This window comes from Engraulis encrasicolus, chromosome 14 (assembly GCF_034702125.1).
Source record: "Engraulis encrasicolus isolate BLACKSEA-1 chromosome 14, IST_EnEncr_1.0, whole genome shotgun sequence".
Lineage (NCBI taxonomy): Eukaryota > Metazoa > Chordata > Actinopteri > Clupeiformes > Engraulidae > Engraulis > Engraulis encrasicolus.
Window position 1 is genome coordinate 7,394,187 of NC_085870.1, and position 19,204 is coordinate 7,413,390.

Genomic DNA, 19,204 nt, shown 5'->3' on the forward strand with positions numbered 1-19,204 from the left:
GTGGCAGCGTACCGTGATCATTACACCCTGTGGCCATTCGGAATGCGGGGGGCAGTATAGCACCGCTTTTGCCAGAGCCGTATATAGAGCAGCGTCTGCCTGTGCTTCCGTGCTTGTCCGTCCCCCAGTTTTAGTAGTAGTAGAAATACAGTCAGCAAATTGCATGTTTTATTTAGCATTGGGCATTTGATAGGGCATTTGATAATAACACAAGTGTGAGCCCTAAACAAGACCACCATGTGAATTTGAATTTTTTTTCTGTCTTGCATTCACCGTCTCCCAATCCGTCCCTAACTTATTTCGGCACTATTCAAGCCAGGAACGGGCATCCTCAGGATACAGAGTTTGCATACCTACTACAATTTGAACCGGTAAAGACAATTAAAACCGAGTCAATCAGACAGGAACACCCATGTAATTAAGTGTGCCCCGTAACGCCAGCATGAGAGAGATCGAATTTTAAATTTGGCGGCGACATTCTGTCTTCAAAACTGGGACCATAGGCCTATTCAACCGTTTCCACAACCTCACTGATCACAGTTGCTTCATCTCTAATGCCAGGGCTAAGAATAACGAAAATAGCCAAACAGAGTAGGCTAATAAACCGTTATGGAGAGACTGAGGAGACATGAAATCAAGCGGCGGAGTTCGGACCATTTTGAGTGGACCGATGTCGCTTGCTTTGTGTAGCCCTATCAAGCAAGCCTGTCTGTCTCATTTGTGCGATGAGCACAAAAACACAAATTGAACCAATCGTATAGTGTGAGTCAAACAGACATGAACAACATTGTAGCCTAATGAAGTAGTGCCCCGTCATGTCAGCATGAGAGAGGTGATTTTACATTTGGCGACGACATTCTGTCTTTAAAACTGGCGCATGCCGCTTCCCCTATTGCTGGCTATTATGATCTACACTGTCGTTACCACAAAAAACAAGGTATCACAACCTAATACTATTACTAGTCTATATATCTGGTAAATAGTAGGTTGAAAACGGGGGTATTAGGCCTATTGGTGCACTGTTTTTTTGCGACGCAGAGTAATCTGCTTCAGTGTAGCTCATTGTACGTTGATCCCTCCCTCAGTTTTAGGCTACAAGTGGAAAGAGTCAGCCAATTGCGCGTTGCACGTAACATTGGGCATTTGATAATAACACAAGCGTGATACCTAAACAAGACCGCCAGTCGACGGTGTTTTGTTTTTATTATTCTGTCCTGCATTCACCGTCTCAATTCCGCTCCTAACTTATAAGTGATGACTGTTAATTATTTCTGCACTAGCCTATTCAAGTCAGGAACGGATATCCTCAGGATAGCCTACGGACTAATAGGTTGAAGACGTTTTTTTTTTGTATTGGTGCTTGTGAACATTTCATCCTTTCAATGCACTGTTGTGCGCGATCGACGGGATTCCGGTTAACTGGGGATGTGATTGACTGCACACGTGACAAGACATCTGTTACACCAGGTGTGGCTAATCATATGTGATTAGGACTGCAAATTCAGTTGCTTCGGTGGAGATGCGAACCAAAAATATGACTGGGGAACTATGACTCCTTTGGAGGCTGGATAACCTGTCGCGCCACGACATGTCACAAAAGGCTGTGCAGTCCCGTGCACTGCACTGCACTGCTGTAACCCACCCCCTCCCCCACAGACAAAAAGTTCAACACCTTCTGAAAATTTTAGCCGCTTTGCATTAAGTTTTCGAGCAGACACTTGTCCACGGTGACGCAACATCGAAAGAGAAAAGCAGAGACTGTTCACAAATAACTGAATAAAGATTTCATTAAAAAAAAAAAACACAGCATTTGTATGAAAATGTGCTGGGTGACCACACTGCCTAGGCCTATCCAGATGCACGTATAGCAACAATGAGAAAGAGAGGGGCGGAGAGAGAGAGAGAGCGATTAGCACGTATCTGTGTGTGTGTGTGTGTGTGTTAGAGCATGGCAACCCGACCGAAGCCCGACGGGCCTGGTCGGAACCCGACGGGCCGGGCCGGACTCGGACAACAAAAATAGAATATCTGTCGGACTCGGGTCGGGCTCGGGCTTGAAGCAAACAGACATTGTGAAAATTGTAAGCAACCAGAGGAAACGTTTCAGTTCATGCAAACGGCAGTTTTGTGATTAAAAAATAAATAATTGAATATGCATAAATGAAAATGTTGGTAGGCTACTAGTGCCAGTGATTATTATTGGCTGTATGCACGCGCCAGTTACCAGTGGCAACATTTGGACGCCCACTCCGAGTCAGCCGAGCAGGGATGCCGAGTGAACTTGCTTGCCAAATCAACAGTTGTCAGTGAACGCATGGTCTTTTGCTGTAGGCCTAGTGTAGGCCATGCCTTCGAGGCTGTCTTGAATGTTGAACATAAAATGACGAAGTTTGTCACTGCATTGTTCGCCAAGGATTACATTTCCAGCATGGGGCTAGCAAGGACCATAATATGGATAACTAAGAAGACACACACGCTACGTGGAGTGTAAGGTAGGGGCTGTGAGGTTTCCTGTTACTATTTTGTCCGCTGTGACATGTCATGTCCTTCACGTACAGTAGGTTCTTAATTGGTGTCACTTTTACTGTAGGCTACAGTTGTAACTATGTGCGTGCAACCTTTCCTGATTTTATATTGACCGCATGGACATCAGGGGAAATGGCATTCTCTTGGAGGGCCAAACAGGCTACTGTTCTTCGGGGTTAGCTTATAGCCCTGTTACTCATTGCGCAGCTCGCGAGACGCCTGACTTGGTGGCTCGCAAGGTTATAGAAAAAATATTATAGCCCAACTAGGGTTGCCAACTGTCAATGAAAAAAATACGGGACACGTCATCGTGCCGGGGGTCTGGGGGTCGTCCCCCAGAAAATTTTGCATTTCTTAGATGTAATTTCCTGCATTCTAACGTCCCGTGTCCCGTTTCAGTTCAATACGGAACCCGTACTTTTATCTCTAAATACAGGACGATTCCGTATTTCAAGGGACGGTTGGCAACCCTAAGCCCAACACAATCAACAGACCTGCATTTAAAATCTGCCATGCCTACATACATATTCAATGAACACGTAGCACAGTCATATGCATCACGCCAAGTAGGCAAGGCTATGGTAACGTCTACATCAAGATCTCTTTTTTTCCATCTGGCTGACCCGGCACCCCATGCTCGTTGTTTATTTAGCCTGCTGACAAATTTGACTCGGGCAAGCAGCAAGCCACATTTCCCCTCAGAAGTGAGCCGCGAAAATCAATCCCAGATCTTATTTGAAAATGCATTGGCTGTCATTTTTATGGACGTTTGTTCACATTTTCATTGGTGGCGTTTTGCATTGTTTTAAGAATAGACGGCTTTACATTCTAAATGGCTGGGGTCGTCTATCAGCAGAGAAAAGAGCGCCGAAACTTAACCTAATTCGGCAAACATCCTTCACAACAACGCCACCACACTCATTGGCGGAGACCAATAAATTATCTTGTCCACATCAAACGAGTAATTCCATCATACATTGTGAATGATGCGTGCACGCGCCTGGTGTAACTCTCTCGCGCAGATTGCATTGTTGGTGACCACATCGCAAATCGCTGTTCATTTTCGCGCCTGGTGTAACTCTCTCGCGCAGATTGCTTGGTGACCACCTCCCAAATCGCTGTTCATTTTCAGTTTAACCTGGCGCTGTCAAACGGGCAATGAAGGCAAGCAGAGCGCGAATAAAGCACGCGGAGTCCCGTTGGAATGCTGCAGCAAGTTGGAAACTTAAACTTTCTCTCTATCTCGCTTTCTCTCTCTCTCTCCGCACGGCATTGATTGACAGCTGACATAACTCAGTGCTGTCGGTGATGTCGCATTTTTATAAATAATAAGTTAACAAGACCATCAGGCAACCATCCTTCACAAGCTCAATAACTCGTACATAGAAACATAAGCTGCGCTGTCACGTGTGTGTGTGTGTGTGTGTGTGTGTGTGTGTGTGTGTGTGTGTGTGTGTGTGTGTGTGTGTGTGTGTGTGTGTGTTTATACTTACTATGCGTGTGTAACTAAATTAGGCTACTGCAAATTGCCTCATCCTAACGTCTTTGCCTATCCTGGCTATTTATCACGTGCTATTTTGAGTATGGAGGAGCCCACATAGAAAATATTGCTTGCGCACAGGTTCTGTTGTTATTACAGTGGTCTCGGGCTTCGGACGGGTTCGGACACAAACATTTTAATTAGTCTCGGGCTCGGGTCGGTGTCGATCACTTTTCTGTCGGCTGAGGGCCGGGCTCGAACAGAAAAAAACGGCCCGAGCCACACTCTAGTGTGTGTGTATCTCGGGGAACATTTGAAGTGAAAAAAACAACCCTCCCCCACTTCAGCATCAGATGTTGGTGGTCTACAAGTAAATCCTTGTTTACCCGACTATCTTGTAGCCCAGTCATGAAGTTCATAAAGCCATCGGTAGCCTATAGGCTATCCAAAATCCCTCCGCAAATTTCTGCATTGCCTGAGTTCATAGGCTAAAACATCTTTATTTAGGCCTGACTTATTTAGCTTACTTTATTAGCCTTATTTAGGCCTATTATCGTATTTAGGCTTTAACGTGGGCCTATTTTACAAAATATCGAAAGAAGGAAAAGAAACGACAGACAAGTTGAGGCTTACTGATCGTAGCCTATTACAGCAAATCGAACGTGCGCTTTATGAACACACTAGCCTGAGGGCAAACATCGGCACGATTGAGATAACCAGGCCATGCCAGGAATTCAACTACCTGGGCACACACTAAAATACTGACAGACTACAATTGCTTGGATCTTCAGTGGGTTTCGTGGGTCCGGGGGGATGGGTGGCCTACTGCCTAAACTGTAACAGTTTAAATGCGTCCTCTCCAAACAGAGTGTGTGTGTGTGTGTGTGTGTGTGTGTGTGTGTGTGTGTGTGTGTGTGTGTGTGTGTGTGTGTGTGTGTGTGTGTGTGTGTGTGTGTGTGTGTGTGTGTGGTATTGACACCTGTCCTCCGCGACCGCGGATAGCCCCCACCTTTGCGCTTCTCATCTGGCTGTCACGCATCAACTGGAGGAGAGCGCGCAGTTCAAGGCAACTGGCATGACTGCAATCGTCAACAGACCTACTGTAGTCTAAACAACTGTTCAATGTTCAGCGGTGTCCGTAGTCAAATTATCACAGCGGTGGTAGATGGTTTTTATGAAGACCTGGAGGTCTGATCTATCCTACTTTGTAGCAGACAAAAACCAACAGACAAAATTGCTGAGTATAGTGCCTACGAATGATTCTCCTGCCATGATAGCGTTGGACTAACCAGAATAACCAATTTATATCTTGAATGTTGAGAGGAGGCATTTTGAAAAGTCGAAGACTTAAGTTATTCACGAGGATATCATAGCTACCCTTCCTTGTCAATGTCCCATGCATTACAAAATATTCAAAAACCTCATCTGCGATAGGCTAAACTAACACGAATTATCTAACACGCTTGAGGATAATATTGCCACCTTTCCCCTCTCCTGCGGTAGCCAGTTGCCTTCTCAGAAGAAGCAATCTTAATCGGAAAGAGTGCGCACTGTTCAAGACCCGCGGCAAGACTGCAATGGTCATCATGGTCCGTGGTGTCAGCATTCAGCCAAAACGGTGATAGGCCCTTTTTATATATATCAAAATATACCTTATTCCCAGCAGCCAAAATCAGTCAGACAATAAGTCCTTAACGAGTACGTGCAGGCTAGCGAATGATCCTTCTACCAGGGTAAAGTTTGCAATTGGAGAGGGGTGATTGAAGGGGTAAATTAAGTCCGAAATCAAAATGATCAAAATACAGTCGATTTATTTACAATACCCTACATGACAGAACGAAAATGTGTAGGAGGTCAACAGAAAATAACCATAAACTGAGGACTATAGGCAACGTCAAAGTAAAATACTGTAATGATTGTTTATGTTGTGCTTATGGGTGGGGTGATTGGTTGTGGAGCGGGGAGGGAGCAGGGATAGCAGTGGGTGACTTAATGTCGTGCACCTGTGGGCTAATTGGGGACGCGCTGTGGATCATTAGAGGTGATGGTGGCGTTTGGGAGTGGAAAGGAGAGAAATAGAAGTGGGAAGCACACGGTAGTTGTGCTGGGAAGGAGCCGAACGCTTTCCACGTCGAGTCGCACTCGCGGTTGGGGGGTGGTTGCCGTTCGTAGTCGCTTAGGGCTACCGGCGGCGAAGATAGACAGCGGGCAGCGTGAGAGAGGGCCGGGCTGCTAGGAGTGGAAGCTAGCGTGTGCCTCACGCCGAGCTACACTCGCGGTTGGGGGGCGGGTGCCGTTCGTAGCCGGTTAGGGCTGCCGACGGTGAAGATAGTTACAGGGGTGCGAGGTGAGTAGGGCCGGGAATTGTAGGAGTGTGGACTCAACGGTGCGACTTCCCAGCCAGGGGTATTCTGGCCTCCCATTCACCACCAGAGCCTCCTCTCGCTTCTCAGCGTCATACCCAGACCCTGGGAGAGGGTCTTGTTGCTCCACGGGACAGCTAAGTTTTAAACTGATATCGTGTGTGTGTGTGTGTGCGTGCGTGTGTGAGCGTGTGTTTTAATTATGGCCATGTGTGCGGGCGGGGAAAGTCGCGGGGAAACCAATGCCATGTTATAGCCCTATTGTGTGTATTTTGCATGGTTTGTGGTGTGCAATACCCTTGTGGGAAATGTATGGGGTTTGATGGGAACGCATGTTTAGCTCCAGTACTGTAGTGGGGATTTTGCATGTCTCGTGTGCAGTGCCTTTATGGGAAACCTACTGAAGTTTGATGTGTGCCAGCATTCAAATTTAGTACCGTAGCTGTGTGGTGTGAATCCAAGTGTGTCGTGCCTTGGGGTTAATGTATTGGGGTTCAATGTGTGTTGCCCGTCAAATTGTGTACTGCGTGGAGGTGTGTATTTAATAGACTAGCCTGCCATGGTTTGGCCGTGTGGGACTTTGTAGTGGTGTGTACAGCCGCTGTTGCATGTGTTGATTTGCCCGCGGGCTCTGACCCCGCTTCGTCACAGGCCCTTTTAAATGAATTGTTATAATAAATAAAATCTCCTGTTTTCCTCTACAAATTGTTGTCTGCCTAGTACTCTGTGCTCCGACTCACACTCAAGGTTTATTACACTGGTGGCAGCGGTGGGACTCTTCCCTTACAGAAGTGTTTCTTTTTTTCATAAAACCTAGTGAGTGTGGTAAATATGTCGGTGACGGAGGATAGGCCTAATGAGGTTAGACCTGCTGGGTCGGGCGCTGTGGGGCGGCCTAATGCTACTGCACGACCAGTGTTTATGCCCGAGACCTTCACTGGTGTTGGCCGTGAGTGGTCTGACTGGTCCGAACAATTTGACTTGGCTGCAGAGGTTAATGGTTGGGATGACGACTTAAAATTAAAATTCATGTCCCTTTTACTCTCAGGTCGCGCTAGGGATATTTATAGCGGCCTGTCTGGTGACGCAAAAGGAAATTATGGCTTGTTAAAAGCAGCTATGGCTAGATGTTTTGAGCCCTGTGACAGTACAGACTGGAGTCGGGCTGCTTTTACTGACCGCCGTCGTATGCATAATGAAACTGCTCGTGAATTTGGAAATGCTCTTCGCCGCCTGGCCTTTAAAGCTTACCCCGCTGCTGATAATTCCACCCGTGATATGTTAGCTAGAGACCAATTTCTCACACACTTTGCAACTGGTGATTTTCGTATTACACTGCGACGAGCCAAACCTAAGACCTTAGAAGATGCCATTGATCTGGCTGCTGAAATTGAGCTGCTTAAAAATTTAGAACAAACCCACCTGACGGTTGATGCCAAAGTAAGGGGAGTAGAGAATAAACCAAAAAGTGATGAACCAATGACAATGGTGTTGGGGATGGTGGAGGAGTTGAGGCAAGAAGTGAAGTCCCTTAGCACCACAGTGGGTAACATGCAACAGTCTATGCGGAATACTACATCAGCTGGCCAGCTTTTTAGGGTGCCTGGGCAGAACCCTCGAAGTGGTGCTCCTGTGCCAGGGCCTGCAAATAAAGCCAGAGAGGCTGGGAATGGTTGTTGGGAATGTGGGTGTACCCGGCATATTAAACGTGACTGTCCATACTTGCAGGGAAACTACAGGGGGCAGGTACCATAGGCCCACTGCCTGCCCCCATGAGAGTCGGTGCGTATGCGGCCTCTTCAAGTTACCAGGGTGGCTCGGGATACATTGATGCCAAAATAGGTGGGTCCGAGTCTCTTCTTTTGATCGATAGTGGAGCTACTCTGTCAGTTATACCAAAACAAATATGGCTTGACATCACTAAGGGGGGATCTGAGCTGACTGGGCATCATGGGGAGGTTTCAGCTGCTAATGGTGGGCTTATGGGAATTTTGGGAAAGTGGCAAACTATCTGCCAGTTTGACTCATTGGCGTTGATCACAGAATTTCTAGTAGCTGACGTGCCCTCACAAGATATTCTTTTAGGATTCGATTTTTTAAATAAACATGGAGTCATGGTAGATTTTGGAAAGAATGAATGTCGCATAATGGGCAAAATGTTTCCCCTAATTGTTCCAGCAGAAATGGATAAGCCCCGCCCTGTGACTGTCCCGGAAGACACTGTAATTCCCCCCCGTAGTGAGGTGATCATTTCAGGCAGAGTGGATAACCTGCTGGGGCCTGGTCGTGAGGGTATGTTGGAACCTGTAGACACCTTATCCAATCAGTGTGATGTAATGATTGCTCGGGTCGTTTGTAGAGTGAATAGGGGAACACTACCCATTCGAGTAATTAATGTGACCGAGGATACGCTCACCTTGCAGGAGGGCATGAGGTTGGGCACTTTACATACGGATATTGAGGTGGGGTGTGGGGCGGAGCCATTAGATGAGGAGGATGGCTCAAGCCAACAATGGACTGTCGATTCGCTTATGGCACAGTTTGGGTTGGGGGATAAGAATTTTTCTCAATCCGAACTCTCATCCATTCGTGCTTTGTTGCAGAAAAATGTGTCCGTGTTCAGTGAAGGGGAGGGCGATCTGGGGAGGACCCACTTAACCTTACACCAGATTGACACAGGAGATGCAATGCCTATAAAATTGCCACCCCGCCGTGTCCCACTTCATTTACAACAGGAAGTGTCTGACCATTTAAAACTCATGCTAGAAAATGACATCATCCAGCCTTCCTATAGTCCTTGGGCTGCGCCTGTAGTTTTGGTGCGCAAACGTGATGGGGGCCTCAGATTTTGTGTTGATTATCGCAAATTAAATGATGTCACCAGAAAAGATGCGTATCCGTTGCCCCGGATTGACGACGCCCTTGACAGTTTAAATAAAGCCTGTTGGTTCTCTACTCTTGATTTAGCCAGTGGCTACTGGCAAGTAGAGCTGGACCCTAGGGATAAACATAAAACTGCTTTTATCACTCGTCAGGGGCTGTTTGAATTTAATGTCCTCAGTTTTGGTCTTTGTAACAGCCCTAGTACGTTTCAGCGACTGATGGATCTGGTGCTAGCAGATCTTCAGTGGACCACTTGCCTCGTTTATTTGGACGATATTATTACATTTGGGCGCACGTTTCAGGAACATTTAGGCCGTCTTGATGAAGTTTTGACAAAATTACGCCAAGCCAATCTCAAAGTCAAACCTGCAAAGTGTAATTTGTTTGCCACAGAGGTGCAGTATTTGGGCCACATCATTTCCTCAGAAGGGGTTAAAGCTGATCCTGCTAAGGTGGAGGCTGTACGCCAGTGGCCAGTGCCAAAAACGCAGACCGAGGTCAGGAGTTTTGTGGGTTTGGCATCCTATTATCGAAGATTCGTGCGGGGGTTTGCTGAAATTGCTCGCCCCCTTCACCAGCTCACAGAAAAAGGCAGGCGGTTCAAATGGACAGAGGCATGTCAGTCAGCCTTTGAGCACTTGAAACGGAGCTTAATGTCAGCCCCTATCCTGGGGTACCCTGACCCCTCCAAAACATTCATCTTGGACACTGACGCAAGTGATGCAGGAATTGGGGCGGTGTTGTCACAGGAGGGGGGTGAAAGTGAACATGTGATAGCCTATGCTAGCAGAGCATTGTCTAAACCAGAAAGAAAGTATGCCACCACTAAAAAGGAGCTGTTGGCGATGGTTACTTTTATAAAACATTTTAAGCATTATTTGTTGGGTAAGGAGTTTATCCTGCGTACAGATCATGCCTCCCTGAGGTGGTTGCATAATTTTCAAGGGCTGGAGGGGCAGTTAGCCAGATGGGTGGAGCAGTTGGCTAGCTTTCAATATAAAATTGTGCATCGCCCAGGACGAAATCACAGTAACGCGGACCCCCTTTCGAGACTGCCTGCATACTTGTCCCCACCCCAGGACCCTGAACCGTCCTCCTTGACCCAGGGAGTGTCAGTCATAGCTGCTGTACAAAGTGTGCCCGCCAAGGTAATGTTGGGAGGGGAGGGGGATGAATTGACTCTGGCTCAGCGAGCAGATGGTGAGCTCCAAGCGATCATTTCTCTCAAGACTGGGGGGGATGGTGGTTTGCAGCCTCCAGATGAACTGCAAAAGTATGCACTGGTGTGGTCTCAATTGAGAATGCAGGGCTCCCGGTTGGTGAGAGTCCCTCCACCCAACTCTGATGCTGCAAACCAGGTACAGGTGGTGGTCCCCACGGCAATGGTGTCAAAAATCTTAAAGCAGCTACACAATGATGCTACGGGTGGTCATTTGGGTATAGAGAAGTTGCAGGCCAAAGTAAAAGATCGCTTCTATTGGTTGGGTTGGTTTGGGGATGTGAAGCAATGGTGTCGTGAGTGTGTGGATTGTGGATCCCGCAAAGCTGCTGGGAAACAATGGCGGGCACCCCTCCAATCTGTGGTAGCCTCAAGGCCATATGAAAGGGTGGCATTAGATATTTTGGGGCCTCTCCCTGAAACCTCCAGGAACAGCAAATACATTGTAGTTATAGGTGATTACTTTTCAAAATGGACTGAGGCCTTTCCCTTGCCTAACCAGGAAGCTGAAACGGTGGCCAAATTGTTGGTGGAACAGTGGGTGTGCCGGTTTGGAACACCAAGGGTAATACATACGGACCAGGGTCGTAATTTTGAATCAAGGCTATTTAAGGAGGTATGCGAGCTGCTCAATATTCATAAAACCCGAACATCAGCGTATCACCCTCAATCAGATGGAATGATCGAAAGGTTTAACAGAACACTGGCATCTATGCTGTCCCTTTTTGTAGATGATAACCAAACCAATTGGGACCTACTGTTACCTTATGTGATGATGGCATACAGGAGCAGCGTTCACTCCAGTACTGGTTTCACACCGTACAAAGTCGTCTTCGGGCAGGAGATTGTCCTGCCTGTGGATGTAATGCTTAATCTGGGGGATGGGGAACAATTTTCCTCTGCTTCTGAATATGTGGCCAGATTACTGGAGACATTGTCTACGGTGGTAGAGGCGGTAAAAGGTCATCAGTCCAGAGCCTCTGGGAGACAGAAGGAGGCTTATGATTTCAGAGCCCACTTCCAGTACTATTCAGCTGGGGAATTGGTATGGGTTCGGGGTAAAGCTAAGAAAAGGGGACTTTGCCCAAAATTGCAACGAAGATTTGTGGGGCCATTTAAGGTCCTGGAGAGGATAACGGAAGTGTTGTATCGGGTGATGCCCGTGGAAGGGGGGGCAGAAATGGTTGTTCATTTCAATAGACTCAAACCATGTCTTTCTTCTGCCCCAGAAGCTTCTAACCACAGTGATGCAGACACCCGAGGGGCCACGGGTAGCAGGCCAGAGGGGACCCAGCCACATGCCTCTGCAGCCACGCCAGAGGGTAGGAGGCCTGAGGGGACTCAGTCACATGCCTCTGCAGCCACGCCAGAGGGTATCCGGCCTGAGGGGACCCAGCTGCAGACCTCGGCAGTCACGCCAGAGGATATCCGGCCTGAGGGGGCCCAGCCGCAGACCTCTGTAGCCAGGCCAGAGGGTGCCAGACCTGAGGGGACCCAGCTGCCGACTCCTGCCGCCACGCCAGGGGGTGTGCGGCCCAGTGTGGACCAGCTGCAGACCTCTGCAGCCACGCCAGGGGGTGTTCGGCCCAGGCAGGATCCTCCGCAGACCCCTGCAGCCATGCCAGGGGCCACGGGCATTTGGTCTGAGGTGACCCGGCAACAGACCCCTGAGGTGTTGGGAGCTGGGGCTGGGGTGCCCCCAGTTACACATTTGGCGGGAGAAAACGGTGTGCCAGGACACTGTGGTGCCGCACCGAAATCCCGCAGGCCAAGCTGGCCTGCGCACCGAGGGGGTCAGGAGCCATTACGCGCTAGACCTATGCAGGCAGAGACAATGAGCCACTCAGCCAGAGCCGGGGAGGCGCAACAAGGGGCATCGCTACCCCAGGACTCATGCCCAGGGCGACTGAGAAGGCCTCCTGTATGGTCTATGGACTATGAAATGTGATTTCGACTCGGGGCGAGTCTACCTGATGGGTGGGGGGAGTGTAATGATTGTTTATGTTGTGCTTATGGGTGGGGTGATTGGTTGTGGAGCGGGGAGGGAGCAGGGATAGCAGTGGGTGACTTAATGTCGTGCACCTGTGGGCTAATTGGGGACGCGCTGTGGATCATTAGAGGTGATGGTGGCGTTTGGGAGTGGAAAGGAGAGAAATAGAAGTGGGAAGCACACGGTAGTTGTGCTGGGAAGGAGCCGAACGCTTTCCACGTCGAGTCGCACTCGCGGTTGGGGGGTGGTTGCCGTTCGTAGTCGCTTAGGGCTACCGGCGGCGAAGATAGACAGCGGGCAGCGTGAGAGAGGGCCGGGCTGCTAGGAGTGGAAGCTAGCGTGTGCCTCACGCCGAGCTACACTCGCGGTTGGGGGGCGGGTGCCGTTCGTAGCCGGTTAGGGCTGCCGAAGGTGAAGATAGTTACAGGGGTGCGAGGTGAGTAGGGCCGGGAATTGTAGGAGTGTGGACTCAACGGTGCGACTTCCCAGCCAGGGGTATTCTGGCCTCCCATTCACCACCAGAGCCTCTCGCTTCTCAGCGTCATACCCAGACCCCGGGAGAGGGTCTTGTTGCTCCACGGGACAGCTAAGTTTTAAACCAATATCGTGTGTGTGCGTGCGTGTGTGAGCGTGTGTTTTAATTATGGCCATGTGTGCGGGCGGGGAAAGTCGCGGGGAAACCAATGCCATGTTATAGCCCTATTGTGTGTATTTTGCATGGTTTGTGGTGTGCAATACCCTTGTGGGAAATGTATGGGGTTTGATGGGAACGCATGTTTAGCTCCAGTACTGTAGTGGGGATTTTGCATGTCTCGTGTGCAGTGCCTTTATGGGAAACCTACTGAAGTTTGATGTGTGCCAGCATTCAAATTTAGTACCGTAGCTGTGTGGTGTGAATCCAAGTGTGTCGTGCCTTGGGGTTAATGTATTGGGGTTCAATGTGTGTTGCCCGTCAAATTGTGTACTGCGTGGAGGTGTGTATTTAATAGACTAGCCTGCCATGGTTTGGCCGTGTGGGACTTTGTAGTGGTGTGTACAGCCGCTGTTGCATGTGTTGATTTGCCCGCGGGCTCTGACCCCGCTTCGTCACAGGCCCTTTTAAATGAATTGTTATAATAAATAAAATCTCCTGTTTTCCTCTACAAATTGTTGTCTGCCTAGTACTCTGTGCTCCGACTCACACTCAAGGTTTATTACAATACAAACACGAAATCAAACAAAGCTTTTTTTTAATGCGGCAACACTGGTTAACAGCAGGTTTTACGCACACATTTCGAAGCGGTTAATCACAGATGCCGCTCTCTTCCTTGCTCTCCCAAACCCCAACGTACACTGGGTTTAATACTCCCTGCAATACTGGCCAGCTATTATTCAATCATCATTTCATTTGTCCATGCAAAGACCTTTACGCTGCGGTTAACTAAAAGTAGCCTCGGCCGAATTAAGGTAGGCTACAGCCTAACACAAAACGGTTTCCATCTGCACACAGATGCCACATATTAATAGGCTACCATACACAAAAAATGTAAAGCTAGCAAATGAAAATGAAAAGCATTTAAATTAACATCCCACTAAACAATCTCTTCCCCAAAGTCAAAGTTGAAACGGTGTGCGCTTCCGCCTCGCAGATTGACTGATTAAAGTGTGTTGATCAGTGCAGTGCGTGCAGGGTGTGTGCGAGTGCGTGCTCCGCCATGCACATTGAAGAAAGTTAACTTCAACATGTCAACAATGTCCCATGTGTCCATATGTAGTGCACAAAACATTAAAAACATTGTGAGAGAACATGTTTGCCAGTTTAGTGCGAAGGGAGGAGAATCCGAGTGCAGAGAGGCTGCATGTTGACATTACATTTCATTTCGTTGGATGCTTGTCTCAAATGTCATTTTCTCTCATCACATGCCTTGGCTACTCGTTTTAAATGTGGATTTTACCCACATTAACCCGTATTACAGCGTTAAACCACATGCTACCCTGAAACACCGCTGCTTCCCCGAGTTTTACATTGCAAAATTTCCGACATTTCCTTCACTGACGCAGCGGTTGATGGCCAAAGACGCGGCGCATCCTAAAAACTAAACAAAACAATATAAGGGGGGAAACATGCAGCGCCGTTGGTCAAGCCTTCTTCCTTGGTTCATTTAATGATTATTTAGACAGGGCTTTTATTTGGAACCGGCCATTATCTGTCAAATATCCTCGTGCACCCGGCCCTTAAAAGGAACCCGGCCGCTAATTGGAACTCGGCTATTATATGGAACTTTACGGTATATTAATATGCCGTCAACATCGTCTAAAATATTCCATGTAATAAATGTTGCCTACCCATTTGCGCTTGAATGTGTATTGTGTGTATGCAAGAGAAAGTGTGTGTGTGTGTGAGAGAGAGAGAGAGAGAGAGAGACCTGAACATGCGCTACAGCGTGGTAAAGCGTATAGCGAGCGCTCCCAAGTGCCACCCGGCGGTTGTTTGGGTACACTGCAGCTAGGCCCGGTACGTACCGAGGTGGATGACGTGGCATTACCTCGGTAAAGGGTGTGCATTGTAGGGGGACCGACTGTACATGGCGAGACACAAAGAGAAACATTCCTCACCCAGCCATTATAAATCACCCCTATGCTATCTTATTACAGATCTCTCATGGGGCTCCTTCGCCCTCAATCATTTCACTCAATAACACAATAATACAGCATGTTTTTATTCTGCTGGACCTAATTACAAGCACATTAGGCGGTATTCACCATTAGAGGAAATAACTATTAGTCTGTTGTAGAGGTGGCCAAAGTAAAAGTAGAAGTAAAACAAAACAAAACCTGCCATTGTGTCCTTCCAACACAAGCAACTTCACTGAGTATCTGGTCTGCAGTTACCATAGAGCAGGGGTGGGGAACCTGTGTCTCGGCCCTTGAGGCTGTCTTATCCAGCCCCCACTACAATTGTCATGTTATGCAGTTTCACATGATGAAATATAACGTGTTTTGTAAAGAAATCTTAAAAATTAATTACACATGCAATACAGGCCTAAAGACCAGGGGGAAATCCTGGTTTGTGTTCATAGTACAGCCCTTGGAGGACTTTATTTATACAATTTGAAGTGGCCCCTCAAATGAAAAGGGTTCCTCACCAATGCTATAAAGCGATGAACCCAATTCCGCGCTCTCTTTAGGATTTAAGTTTTTGGTAACACTTTATTTTAGGGATATATCTATTAGCACTAATACATATAATATTAATGCCTTAGTAAGTAACTTGTAAGGCATGTATACTAAGCAAAATCAGACAGTTGTTAGACATTTATTCGCAAATGTCTTGTTCATGCACAATAAGGGATTTATTACCAATATAACCTTAGTAAGGACCTAGTAGACCTAGATTTCTATTTATGAATAAGCAGTAAGGGCCAGAATACAATGTGTATAAGCTCCTGGTACACTGTGTGAACAAACCCTGAACAGTGTGAAAAGAGATGTGGAATAAGGGTCCCTATTCAAAAGTGATGCATTGCTCAGCCCAGATGGCTTAGGGTCCCCACACTACCTAGGGCCCCCACACTACCTAGGGCCCTGACTCTAGCCCCCCGGTTAGCAAAGTGTAAGAACTTTTCTGAATTTGCATTAGTCTCATTCAATATGTAGATCTCACTTATTCTACACAACATTAATGATAGTAATTGGAAGCATTATATAGCAAGGATTGGACGTAAACTTCTCAATGACAGTGGCTAGTGAGATGTCATTTTTTTCATACACCAATTAGTTTTAATTGTAAAAACCCTACAATAAATGCAGAATATAACGATGAGTAATAGTTTGGAAGCGAAACTAAGCTATTCCTTTGTGAAATCAGTTAATGTTTGAGAAACTTAACTCCAAGAAGTGCAGTGCATGATGGGTACGCCCTTAGTCAGAAATGCAATGCATGGCCAATGCAACAATGATAATATTTCTGTTGTTACGTACATGGAAAATTGTTTGGATAGCATCTAAATTTCACGAGTGAGGGGAGGAGCTAAGGACGTAGGCTCAGAGCTGGGTAGGTTGTCTGTTGGCCTAGATTGCGTACCCATCATGCACTGCACTTCTTGAAGCTAATGTTCTCAAACATTAACTTAATTATCACAAAAGAATAGATTAGTTTTGCTTCAAACTATTATTCTAATGTTCTGCATTTATTTTGGGGGTTTTCACAATTAAAACTCAGTGATACATGAAAAAAATTACATCTCACCAACGCACCGCCATTGACAAGTGTACGTTCAATCCTTGCTATATAAAGGCTCCTGTTACCTTCCTTACATTGTTATGAATAAGAGAAAACCACATGACTCAGCTGAATAAGTATTAATTATTTAATAAACCCTTACACTATGTAGATCGGGGGGGCTAGGTAGAGCAGGCCTTGGTGGTGTGGGGGCCCTAGGTAACGAGGGGGACTTTGGTAGTGCGGAGGCCCTGAGCCATCTGGGCTGACCAATGCATCACTTTAGAATAGGGACCCTTATTCCGCATCTGTTTTCACACTGTTCAGGGTTTGTTCACACAGTGTGTCGGGAGCTTATACACATTGTATTCTGCCACTTACTACTTACTAATAAATAGAAATATAGGCTTACTGGTCCTTACTAAGGTTATATTAGTAATACATCCCTAATTGGGCATGAACAAGACATTTGTGAATACATGCTTAACAACTGCCTTATTTTGCTTAGTACATGCCTTACAAGTCACTTACACAGGCATTAATATTGTCAGTATTAGTGCTAATAGATGTATGCCTAAAATAAAGTGTTACCAAGAAGTTTTTTTTTCAGTAACAACAATGTCTGGCCACCTCATTAGATACAAAGTAATAATTGGTATAACCACATAACTGGTATACACTACACCAATACATTTACTTTTAGCAAACGTTCAAAGATCCATGCACAGCTTCTAGGTGCTGGTAAAAGCAGAAATCTGCAATAATTCAAAAGGAAAAAGTTTACCGCACACTTGTTTGACTTTATGCTCGTTTATTCAGAGTGAACAACGCGTTTTGCCTCTGTGCGTCATCAGGTTCGCTCAGGCTGACATTTACTTTTAGCTTTACGTTGGCCATCTCTTCTCTGTTGGACTATGGCAGACATGGTCAGTCTGAAGTTTTTTTACAGTACATACCGAATGACATATTGTGACCAAATAAAAAAAAATAAGCATCCTCTGACAGTTAGTGTAAGTGAAAGGGATCTTGGGCAAAGGATTGCCTTACGCATCACCCTATAGAAATACTGTTTCAACTGTTAAGGTATGCCTCTTCTTATAGATTTGCGGTTACCAGAATGGCAATGACCACGTCATAATGTATTACTTAAGTCTCTGTGTAATATAGTCGTAGTAGTACTATCTCCAAGTTAAGTCTGTTCGATAAATATTACAGCTTTCCACTGGTAGAATGGTGCGCATTATAAATCTGCAGCCTTGGAAAGAAGATTCCTATGGCTGGTTTAAAACTCTTTGGCTTACAATCTGCAGAAATAAGTCAACTGTGAAATCTTAGATTCAACAGTCTAAGCACATTAGACTATATTGCACACAGCAAGCAATTTGTTACTCTCTGTGTCTCAAATACAAAAAACACATGATAATCTCCTCAGAACTCACTAACTTCAGGTGACTTTCACAGCTTTGTCGATAAAGTAGCTTACTTTTATTACACAGAAGCCTGTGGCTTACTTTGAAACACACACACACACACACACACACACACACACACACACACACACACACACACACACACACACACACACACACACACACACACACACACACACACACACACACACACACACACACACACACACACACACACACACCAGTATAGCACACACATGTAACACGCAAACATGCAGTAGTAGTAAAGCAAAGTAGTGAAAGTAGTTAAGCCATAAGCGCATACCTCCAGGAGGTGCCTCCTGATCCGGCGTTGACCCAGCCTGTGCAGCTGTAGTGGTGGCGGTGGTATCCCGACTGAGATCTCCCTCTCTGGGCAGCGTCTGTGAGGATCCAGCCTCTCCAAGACCAGCAGCAGCAGCAGCCACAGCAGCAGTGGGGGAGTCAGCTGTAGCTGTAGTAGCTCCAGTTCCAGCAGCAGCATGAGCAGCAGTGCTGAGTTCGTCTCCTGCCGAGAGCCCCGCAGCACTGGGGCCTGTGTGGGACGGAGCGCTGGAAACATTCCCCAAAAATAGACGCCGTGTTATTACAGTTCCTGGGGGAGTTTCTCAGGCCATTACCAAGACCCTTGTGACACACATAAACACACACACACGGTACACACACACACGGTACACACGGTGTACACACACGTACACACACACACACACACACACACACACACACACACACACACACACACACACACACACACACACACACACACACACACACACACACAAACACACACACACACACACACAGTTCACACACACACACACACAAATACAGTACACACACACAGAGTACACACACAAATACAGTGTACACACACATACACACACACGGTTCAAAAATACAGTACACACACACACACACACACACACACACACACACACACACACACACACACACACACACACACACACACACACACACGGTACACACACACACACACACACACAGGAGTCAGAGAGCGGGAAAGGAGGAGGAGAAGTTTTTGCTGACTTCCACTATCAAGCCCTCCTCCCACTCTCCATCTTTCTCTCTCTCCC

General features: G+C 46.9%; 1 protein-coding gene across 2 annotated transcripts in view; it reads right to left on the reverse strand.

Moving 5' to 3' along the window:
• Nucleotides 1–19,204, reverse strand: part of arhgef10la (Rho guanine nucleotide exchange factor (GEF) 10-like a) — a 277,194-nt gene that overhangs the window by 242,196 nt on the left and 15,794 nt on the right. For both annotated transcript variants that reach the window (XM_063214836.1, XM_063214835.1), the window contains exon 3: nt 18,397–18,662. In XM_063214836.1, coding sequence (XP_063070906.1) covers nt 18,397–18,662 — 266 coding nt within the window. The remainder of the gene's footprint in view (nt 1–18,396; nt 18,663–19,204) is intronic.